Genomic DNA, 10,916 nt, shown 5'->3' with positions numbered 1-10,916 from the left:
GAAAACTCAAAAGCCCACGTTGTCTACACATATGGCAACCGGTGGAGGTGTTGGAAAAGCACCAACAGTAGTTAGGTTAAGTGGTAAATAACATCATTTTTAATATGCTTAAACTGTAAAACATTAATTTAACGAACCAATAACAATAAACGAAGGCTATTCTATAGCTGCAACTAAACATACAGATAGGTGTCTGCATTTTTTTCTCTAAAAGTGATGATTTAACATAGAACAGACAGTGGCATGAGAATGTAGACAAGTTAAACCTGTAGGGATTCTTAATTCTCCTCCATATTAAAATGAACCAATCTCCTGCCAAGTCACTGATACACAATAATAAAACATTTACCTTTCATTCTAGAATCGCAGCTCTCATCAGTATGAAAAGTTACAATGCATGCAGATTAAAGCATTAAAAGTTGATTTAGGCTCAAAGTTCTACATTCAAAAACTAGTTTCAGGTCATAAATTGTTTGGAATCATGTACAAGTTTTACCTGATATTTACCCATATGTACCAGCCCAACTCTTCTCGTCAGTCCCTCTCTGGTACCTTTTGCAGGCTCTTGCACATTTGACAAAGTAAAATAACCAGACAGCAAGGCATCGCAAAGTCCACTTTGATCCCATTAGGATAACCTAACTTTCTCCTATAACTTTAATTCAGGGTCTTTTACATAAAATGCATAGAGCATCCTCTTTTCCACCCATGAACTGACTTTACAGAACATGTTCTTTGTCATTAAAAAGATGCGGTGGGAAGGGGAGGGCACGGATTTCCCATCAGGCGTCCTCCATTTCTACGAGGATCTCTAATGAGGAGGTCTCCGATTCCTTCACGCTCTGCCTGAACAGCTGAGCATGTTGCCACGCCCCCTCACCATCCCCTCCGCTAAGCTCAGCTTCCACCACCAGCTCTGCAGATCCGGACAGGCCAGCCAGAGAGTGCATTTCTCCATCTGCAAAGAAAGCAGTCAGTGGTGGAACCTTCAAATCACAATGCACTGAGAAGTATCAATTTCAGTGGAAATTACCATGCCTGGTACACAGTCAGAACACGGACCTTTGATTCAGTAATCACATCAATTGTGACAATGCCCATATTTATAGTTAACACTTTATGGTTATTACTTTATTACTTCATAGTGATGCCTTCCTAGAAATAACAAGACACAACCAAATTACAGAACAGGGTCTGCCCATATGCCCATATCCTCAAAACCAACACACAACACCAGCAGTGCCAATTCGCAACAATATCGCTCCACAGTATTAAGTAGGTCTATGGTAGTGATTGAGTGAGTGACCTCTGTGCCAGTCTATCCAGCAGTTATACCTCCAGGGAACTCAATGGTGGTCTGAGCAGAGCGTACACTCCAGCGTACTGAGCCAGAATGGAAAGTCTGACTGACGGCTCGGATGGAGACTGCCTTGATCCTCATCCCCACAGGCACACAGGCAACCCTCCAGCACACCCTGCCTGAGGGAGAGCCCTCTGTCCGCGCCAGGTACACCTAAAACCAGAGCATATGCTAGTGGGTTATCAACACAAGGCAGAATGATTATGGGCTGCATCCAAGGTCTATCTAAGGTTGGCAAGAAATGGACTCCGTCAGCTGTACAGGCACAACCAAAAATTAGCCCCACAGAAACAAACTCAAGTCAAAACACATTTGTCTACACCTTTAAAGCTATTGTGTCCTGCCTAACAAAATCAGATGGTTCTAAATAGAACAAAGATGAAAACAAGTGGGCATGAAACCAAGTGACAACTACGCATTCTATAAACAAACTGCAATCAAAGCCTTCTGTGTCAATCATGTGTAGAGAGGATTACAGAAACTAACCATCTGCCAGTCGTGCTCTTCTTTCCTAAACACAGACTCTCTCTTCCACACTCCTGTCTCCCAGCCAGGGATCTTCTCTTGGCCACTGAGCACTCTGCAGTAGCAGTCCTTGGTCACATTATACTGTAGGTGGAACAACTTAGCACGCTTCTCAGACTCGGTGGGGATAAACACGAATTCCGCAGTTTTCTGAAACGGACAAAGTTCACTGGTTAATTTTTCATTACAGAATGTTTGCAAATTTCTACTGAATGCATTTCTTCTCCCGATTACAAATCATAGAAACAGCAGTACCTGAAGCAGTCACTGCTGATATGTGACATTCTGAGCACAAAGTGATGAGGGTAAAAAAAAAATTCAAAAACAGAGAAATTGATACACTGTTCATTTAAGAGTCATGCTGCTCTTCTCATATGTGGGTGATAGGAAGTGAGAATCCACTGATATACTGGCTGTAACTGTCTTTCCTACCCCTTTGGACCCCGTAGTAGGACTGGTCTCTCCGCGGGCAGCCCTCCAGCCGAGAGACCCTGAGATACGGCCTCCCATCTCCCCTGGCTTGGGGCTCTTGGGGGAGATGAACTCCACCAGCTCCACCAGTAGCCTCTCCAGCAACTCACGCTTCCTCTCAGCTGTCAGAGATTGTTGTCGCTGTACACACACAAACACAATCCATGCCATATTCACAAATCATATTCATTATTGTTGTTATTTAATACACTGATAAAGACTTCAGTTTACTTTTAGGTTACACAATCTATAAATTATAGCAGATCATATATTAAGTCAAAAGCTACAAATGTCTTGTGAGGTGGGGTTTTTTTTTTTTTGGAGGAGGGGTACGATTTCCAACAAATTTAGGGAAAATAAAATGAAAACCACTGCCCATGTAAATGTTTTCAGTACTAGCCCTATCAATATTATCGCTATTAGTGTAGATGCTTACCAAATTGTTAAGCTCATTGATTGCATGTAGCAGCCATGTCTCATCAGCCTGTTTACGTCTGGAAAGGACCTCCTCATGCTTGCAGGAGTACCTCCATGTTACGTCCACCACCTGTTGTTGTACACCATTTGGTCTAAAATATACTTAACTCTTAAAAAAAACAGGCTTTAACAGGATAAAGTCGAAGGGGTATGGGTGTGCATTATGGAAGCACGAAGCAGAAGACAGACAAACAGTTTGCATGACACAAAGAAGTACACAACGACCCAATTCCTCATCTTAGAGCCAATTATCAGCGAATCTGGTCGTTCCAATTCACAGGCCACAGAATCAGCTGGCCCAAAGTGCAGGCCAAAGAGAAGTTGCACTGTACCCGGACATCAGTGACAAACTTATGACTGCTACAGCTGGGGGCTAAGAAGTGAAGGACATACAAGATGTTTGTTGCTACCTGATCTTTGGAGAATGCAAGGATATAGGAAAGCTTCTTGCCCCAGCCGACCTCATACAGCAGGGGCTTATCGCAGGCATTTTCGCAGGGGTCACAGTGCAGCCAGCGATGCTGAGAGTCAGAGTACACCTCTGTCCACACATGGTCTGAACACACACACACACACACACACACACACACAAAGGCTGAACCATATGCCTTCACACTCACCTTATATGTAACCACAATGGATCTAAGCACCAGAGCAATAATGTATGAAGCATAGAGAAAGTGTGTTGAATACCTGTGTAGTCCCAGATATACCTTGCCTCCAGCCCCATCGCTCTGCAGCACAGCGTGAAACAGTTGGCCCACTCTCCACAGCGCCCCCTCCTGGTCTCCAGCAATTTTTCAGGATTATTATACCTAAAACACAAAACGAAGCAAAACCACACAAACACCGAGTCAACTATGAAAACAAAAGACACACCCAGAAGAGTGGAACATGGGTAGCCCTCCAGCCAAGGGACCCCGAGATGCGGTCTCCCATCTCCCACATCTCCACCAGAAACCTCTCCAGTCATTTCAGTTAACCATCTCCTTTCTGGTAAATGCTGACACGTTACCTTGGGAACCTGGTGACAAGGCAGCAGGTGCTGCAGTAGTGGTTCTCGACGCGGCTGGCTTCCCACCGTTGGTCGTCCGCGGACGGCGGCAGGGAGCCTGAAGACTGAGTGCGACCCCCACAGCGGCTGCACGGCAGGCTGTCCACCCAGGAGAAGAAGTCGCCTTTAAACCACTGCAACAGCTCCAGCACCAACATGTCCTCCTCAGCAAAGCTACACCCTGTAACATTTAAGGTGGAAATAGAAAATGAGGTGACAAAGCGAATCATGCCACTTTCTGCTTTCTTGTTCCTAAACCAAACCAGACCTTTTGCTGTGTTCCAGGGATGAGGCTTTGCAGGAGCATGACCTCCGACAGACCGGACATGCATCATTAAAACAGGTATACATTGAGAGGGCTGTACACGGCCCATGCTAAAACATTAATGAACCAGGCATTTCATCAAAACTTAAGATCGGCAGAACAGACTGGAAACAAGAAATACTGGTTTAGGTGTGTGTGGAAAACGAAAACAAAACAAAACAGCACGAAGGAACAAGTAACAAGCCGAAAGCTGTCAGTTTTCAGACTAAATCCATGATTTTGCACCTACTAAGCTCAAACCAGCAAGCCAGAAATCTCGATTCAGATAAGTCAATCTAATAAACAACAGCGGAGGCCGAGAAGCACTCCTGCTGCAGGATGAGCGACAGGGCTGTCCACCAATAAGTGGCAGTCTCACCCGGATCCGCTTCCCTGGCTTGCCGCAGTCGTTCTCGCGCTCTGCTGTGTAGCTGTTCCCTCGGCATGCAGCTCTGAGCTCTCCGCTGCAGGGCCTTATCCTCGTACACCATCACATGCTGGGAGTTCGATTGCAGAGTCCTCAGCAAGGCCATGCTGCTCACCTACGACGTCAGAGAGAGGGGAGGAAGAAAGGTCACGACATATCACGCCAGTGCACCGACGACGACTCCGGGTACGTGTCGGAGCTCGCCTCACCTGCCTATGGGTCGAGAGGGATTGAGAAGAATGATCCTGGTGCTACAGCAGTAGAACAGATGTCTGCGCGAATATGAACAGCGAGCTGTTGTTGGCGAGCACAAGAGCCAGAAACTCAGGCTTGTCGAGTCATCACTAAAGCCCAGAGAGATTCTGACTATGCCACATGGTGCTATAAATGCAAAAAGGCTTCAAAATAAATGCATTGTAGTTGCGTAGTCAACAATAGTGTCTGGCATTTGCGTGAACATCCGGGATCCACGCCAGTTAACCTATAACTACAAGAGATATGTGTCCAAAAGGCATTCACATCTATCTCCACCTCACGCAACATGGTGGGATGAACGAAGGGGGTGTGGTTAAAGATTCTTCTTAGCCAGTGATATGTCTTCATATCACTTGTCTCATTCATTTAAATGACTGAGGCACTGTATCCCAGATAACATCAGACCAAGAAGAGATTAGTGCATTACCCAGCATAAGTCTGTTTGTATGCAATGCTGGGGGAACTGCCAAATTATCAGAATGCACTGGAAAAATATTAAACACCCGCCTTTGTAAGTTCTAATCCTTTTCTAACTCACCTGGTTCTAATGGTCCTTCAAATATGAAACCGAAAAGGGTACCAGATCTCCAGGAACTGAATGAAACATCCCCTGATTAAAAAGAAGCTTGTGGTGATACCTACAGCTAGCCATCTCCTAGGTAACTAGTTTTTTAAGTATTAGGTGGGGCATATCTAAAGTCACAATACAAATAGCTTAAAAAAAAGTAATTATCCAGGTTCAGTATATTAACAATACATTTAGATAGCTGGAAGCTTGCTATGCAGACTTGCAACAGTACACACCTGCACCACTAAGACTTGCTACAGAAATCAAAGCCTTAATCTTTTGTGAATCAGACATAAGAAGAAAAAGACGAGCAGGAACTGGAAAACAGAACCATCTGGTTAATCTTAAATCATACAGTTACAACCTCTAGCACACACTTACCAAAGACTGTTGGTGTTGTGCAGGGGCCTGTGCAGGTGGCTGGCGTGCTGGTGCTTGTGCCGAGGTAGGAATCGCGGGGAAGATCGAGGTAGGACAACTGCCAGGGCCAGCAGGGCCAGCGGCACTCACGCGCCGACCTGCCCCCAACCTCTGCTCCCTCTCTGCTGCGATGGACTCTCGCACCCGCCTCAACTGGTCCACAGATGCCGAATTAGGAAACACCAGGTGCGTTTCAGCCTGAGAAGAATGACGTTGTAGTCAAAGAACACAATTACATCTTGCAAGAACAAAAAAACAAAAAACACCTCATCCATTATGCCGTATATTAAACCCAGAGATACATCACATGGAGCTTGGTCTCAGTCAGGGCATTTCTAATCATCTCAACATGCACTATCAGCAGAATGATTTTGCAACATCTACAAACTAATATAACAAATGAACAGACATTTTGTCTGATTTCAGCAAGATTCATCTAATAAATACAGGAGTGTGCCTATTTTAATCAAATACATTTTAGGCCAAATAGATGCAGGCTTCACTGACCTCATGATCAAATGGATCTTTAAGACATTTTTTGCATATATTTAAGCATGGGCAAGCTAGCTATTCAGAACAATATTTGAGTATTTCACCAACATTTCAAAGTCATATAGCTTAGCTACCTCTTCAAAGCCCATTTCAAAGAGGCATTCGACTGCTCCTTTTATAGGCAGAAGTTTGGTGGAGAAGGTCGGGTTGCCTATACGGATGGATCTGTATTTCTCTTCATTTGGGTTCCTAAGAACAATTAAACATGCAGTTATGAACTAATCAACACAAGCGTGCCCTCCTTCTAGCAACATGGCTAGCTAACTATCTAGCTTATCTAGCTACCTGCAAACCTAGCTAATTCCAAACCTTCTCTAATATCCACTAATAACAGGAACACTTCTGGGTGACACACCTGCATTTCCAGGAGCGGAACTGGGCACTGCTGACTTCTCCTGCTTAAACTGAAATTACCTCTAGCTCACTAGCTAACTACACAACTCGTTTTAATCGCGTTAGGTTACGCCGAAAGACGCAGACATATAAACTTAATCACAAGTTTAATTAGTTTAGTTTAGTTGTTTACGTAAGAAAGTGCGTTGGCTACGGTGATTTTCCAGGTTCAGAAAGATGACACTGCATTTAGATAGGCAGCTAGCTAACAAGCTAATCAGCATCTTAGCCAGCCAGACCGCTCAGTCACATTACCTTAGAATGTTATCCGCATAAGTTAACAATAATTTTGAGACATCCAGAAACACCTCGTTTGAATTTTCACACAATGCAGAGACTCCCTGAAATCCAGCCATTCTTCAAGCTAAACAAAGTTGTTGACTCTTCACCGATCTAACTAGAAGTCTCTTAAAAATTGCTGTCTCAAAATGCCTGAGAAATTAAACCTGAAAGGACCACTGGGAAAAATTATATATTTGGCCATTATTCTTATATTTAAAGATTTACTTTATTTGATGTATTTAACATTTCATAAATGTTGCTCTTCGTTTTCTGGTATTTCAAATAACGTCGATATGTGAAAAAAATTCAGGCAACTTTAAAAGAACCCAAGTCTTCACATATTAAATAAAAGTCCCTCGATTGAAAAGGCATTAATGTGATATAAAAATTATGTTAATGTTTCTATGTGTTCGCTGTTATCGTGTTATCGTGAATAAACGTAGCATTTTCACCCGATACCATTATTTTCGTTTTTTTCGTTTGTTTGTTTTTTTTTGTTGCAATATTGTCATTTAAACTGTCGTCCCACTGATGAACGGGTTCACAGGTCCCAGATCTGGTATTTCAGTTTCAAGTTGCTTCACCGAATCGTGATTGTGTGGGAAAACTCTGCTCCTAGGCCAGCTATTTATAATATAGCATAATTATACCACATTTGAGTGCATATTATTGGCTGATTCTCTTGAAAGTGAAGTTCTGCCGCCAAAACAGGAAGTCGGCGGTTTCCATCTCATTGAAAGGCGTTTTTGGTAAGTTAAAACAACATAATGCAAACTATTATAGTCTTAAAAAAAAAAAAAAAAAAAAAAAAAAAAGAATTAAAAAGTTACAACAGATGAACTGAGACGTTTCTATTCTCTCTCTCTGACCTGCTCTTTTGATGTGTCCACGTTTTGTTTGCTGCAGCACGTTTATCCTAATGGCAGACACACCGATGTGGGAGCAAATTGGCACGGGATTTGTGCAGCATTACTATCAACAGTTTGATACAGACCGCGTGAAACTCGCGGACCTCTATGTAAGATGAAGAGTCTTCGCTACGTGCTAATAATATTGCTGATAGTTAGCTATCATCCTTGCAAAATAAAAGTGGAAGGTTTTTCTTTATCCTGATGTACTTAAAACAACTTTTAAAAGGTATGCATTTTATGTATGCGACTTTAACGTGGAGAAATTTATATAGGACTGGTTTCATCTCTTTTAGACTGATACATCCTGTTTGACGTGGGAAGGAGTAGGCTTTCAAGGGAAGAATGCCATCATGGGCAAACTGACCGTAAGTTACGCTATGTTAACAGACTACACATAAAATGTGACCACGGTCACACCATGTGCACTTCGCAAAAGTTCGGTCGCGCTATCTACACTGACGGTTGAAGTGCGCGCCTATATTATGTATTACGGTAGCCAGTTTGCGAACAGATGTAGGGGCAAAGTGTATCGTACTTTTAGGGCAGACATTGAAAGTCTAAAAGAAATGTGTTCAGCTTAATTAAACATATCTTACTGAGGTCTAATACAGGGAAAGAAAATGTGTTAAAACATATATGTAGAAAAGTCTAAAATGTGTTGGAAATTCAAACCTTCCCAGTTAAAATCTATTTCTTTTCAGTTAATTCCACTATATAAAGATCACTTTCTTAGCTACTCATGGTACAATTTCATTTGAGAACTTTTGTGGCAATATTGTGTAAATGGCTAGTCATTTTACCAGAGTATATTTTAAAGTTGTATAAAATACACAAATCAAATGATCAATTCACTCCTCTGTGTTCCTTAAAAACACTTTCTCGTGTACCCATTGTACGAGTTTCAAGTGTTTTTACTGTAGGAATTTTGGGGTAATGGGATGGTAAAATCCTCTTAAATGTCTATTCGGTTCACTATAAATCACTACTTGAAGCTCTATAAAATACACAAATTGTTATCAAACCACTTTATTTAGATTCTTCAAGTATGCTTACTCTTGTACTGTGAGGGCAGTGGTTAAGGTACTTGATTTGTAATTGGAAGGTTGCCGGTTCAAGCCCCACCACTGCCAAGTTGCCACTGTTGGGCCCCTGAGCAAGACCCTTAACCCTCAATTGCTCAAGATGTACTCAGTCATAATTGTAAGTCAGTTTGGATAAAAGTGCGGACTAAATGCCATAAATGTAAATGTACCCATGGCATGATTTGCAGTCATTTTTACTATAGGAATTTGTAGCAATAGGATGGCAAAATCCTGTTAAATGTCTATTTGGTTCGAAATATGCAATATTTGAAACTAAATAAACTAGACAAATCAAATTATCAGATCTCTCCACTTGATTCTTTAAAAACACTCATGTACCCATGTTATGACTTTCAGTTATTTTTACTGTAGCAATTTGGAGTATTAGAATGGCACAGTCATCTTAATGTGTATTTGGATCTCAATATTATCAGTTCTAGAAGCTCTGTAAAATAAATAAGTCAAATTATCAAATTATTCTACTATATTCTGAAAAATACACTTTTTCATGTACCCATATGATATGATATTTGGTCTTTTTTACTGTAGGAATTTTGAGTAATGGGATGGCAAAACCCTGGTAAATGTCTGTTTGTTTCACTATGTATCACACATGAAATTATCAGACCAGTCCACTACATTCTTAAACATTCAGTCCTTTTGTTCTCATCATTTGACTTTCGTATGTCTTTATACAGTAAGAAAAGGGTAATGGGATGGAAAATATATCTGAAACAGGCAGTCATTTATTTTATGTACAGATAGATTTAGTAATTTTTATTATCAAACTTAATCATTACCATCATCACTTCCACCATTACCATATACAAATGCACACACATAAACAGGCTTCAGAACATTTTCTTCCACACACCTTTTGTTTTTTCACCATCTGACCTGAAGAAGATCTTGGTGGATCAAAGTTTAAATGTTAAACTACAGACAAAAAGCTTCTAGTATCCACAAAAAGTCCCCACACACAATAAATGTAATATATAAAGGTTTTCTTCACTGTAAAGCAGCAGAAAAATGTACTATTAATATAATAGAATAAAACTTGGGAAAAAACTTTCAAAAATGTACATAAAAATGAAAAAAACATGTGTATTTTTTTCTGTTTAAAAATGGTGAACAGCAGTTAGCTTTCTTCCAAGTGATTATTTTTATATATATATATATATATATATATATATATATATATATATAGAGAGAGAGAGAGAGAGAGAGAGAGAGAGAGAGAGAATACACAATTTTGCCATCCCATTATTCCAAACTCCTAAAGCAAAAATATTTGAAAGCCACAGATATGAAAGTACCATTCAAGAATTTAGTGAAGAGATCTGATCATTTGATTTGTTTATTTTATAGAGCTTCAAAAGATGCATATATTTAACCGAATAAACAAATTCCTACAGTACAAACACTTGAATGTCATTATAATAAGTTCATGAGAAAGTGTCTTTCAAGAATTTAGTGGAGTGATTTAATAACAATTTGATTTGTTTATTTTATAGACCTTCAAATTTTGCATATATGGTACTGAATAGACTGGAATTTGCTCAGAATTCTAAATGTGCTGTACAGTTACTCCAAAATGCTACATTGAATATGACTGAAAGTCATACCATGGGTACATGAAACAGTGTATTTCAAGAAAATAGTGTAGTGATTTGATAATTTAATTTGTTTAAAGACCTTCAAATGTTGCCTATATGGAACCGAATAGACATTTGACAGGATTTGCTACCCCATTACTCCAAAATGTTACCGTAAAAATGACTGAAAGTCATACCACAAGTACATAAGATAGTGTATCTGAAGAATATAGTTGAGTC

General features: G+C 40.6%; 2 protein-coding genes across 2 annotated transcripts in view; one reads left to right on the top strand and one right to left on the bottom strand.

The window, feature by feature from the left end:
* Positions 1-71: 71 nt before the first annotated feature.
* ngly1 (N-glycanase 1) lies at positions 72-7,332 on the bottom strand. Its single transcript, XM_027024652.2, has 12 exons — positions 7,062-7,332; positions 6,488-6,602; positions 5,823-6,059; positions 4,571-4,733; positions 3,849-4,068; positions 3,527-3,648; positions 3,244-3,389; positions 2,793-2,903; positions 2,318-2,497; positions 1,847-2,035; positions 1,336-1,513; positions 72-958 (listed from the first exon to the last, which is right to left on the bottom strand). The coding sequence occupies exons 1-12, from the start codon at positions 7,160-7,162 to the stop codon at positions 783-785; spliced, it is 1,938 nt and encodes a 645-aa protein (XP_026880453.1). The 5' UTR covers positions 7,163-7,332; the 3' UTR covers positions 72-782.
* A 404-nt stretch (positions 7,333-7,736) lies between these two features.
* The window catches only part of nutf2l (nuclear transport factor 2, like), a 5,710-nt gene continuing 2,530 nt past the window's right edge, over positions 7,737-10,916 (top strand). Inside the window, exons 1-3 of the mRNA XM_027024634.2 lie at positions 7,737-7,837; positions 7,995-8,106; positions 8,293-8,364. Coding sequence (XP_026880435.1) covers positions 8,008-8,106; positions 8,293-8,364 — 171 coding nt within the window. The 5' untranslated portion in view covers positions 7,737-7,837; positions 7,995-8,007. The remainder of the gene's footprint in view (positions 7,838-7,994; positions 8,107-8,292; positions 8,365-10,916) is intronic.

The sequence above is a fragment of the Electrophorus electricus genome, chromosome 4 (assembly GCF_013358815.1).
Source record: "Electrophorus electricus isolate fEleEle1 chromosome 4, fEleEle1.pri, whole genome shotgun sequence".
Taxonomy (NCBI): Eukaryota; Metazoa; Chordata; class Actinopteri; order Gymnotiformes; family Gymnotidae; genus Electrophorus; species Electrophorus electricus.
This window is presented reverse-complemented; position numbering and strand designations above follow the sequence as displayed.

Excerpts from the sequence above, each read along its gene's own strand:
- ngly1 (XM_027024652.2), bottom strand. The coding sequence starts at position 7,162 with ATGGCTGGATTTCAGGGAGTCTCTGCATTGTGTGAAAATTCAAACGAG. Across the intron at positions 4,069-4,570 it reads AGCCAGGGAAGCGGATCCGG|GGTGTAGCTTTGCTGAGGAG; the intron begins GTGAGACTGCCA and ends TAAATGTTACAG. Across the intron at positions 2,498-2,792 it reads TCAATGAGCTTAACAATTTG|CGACAACAATCTCTGACAGC; the intron begins GTAAGCATCTAC and ends GTGTGTGTACAG.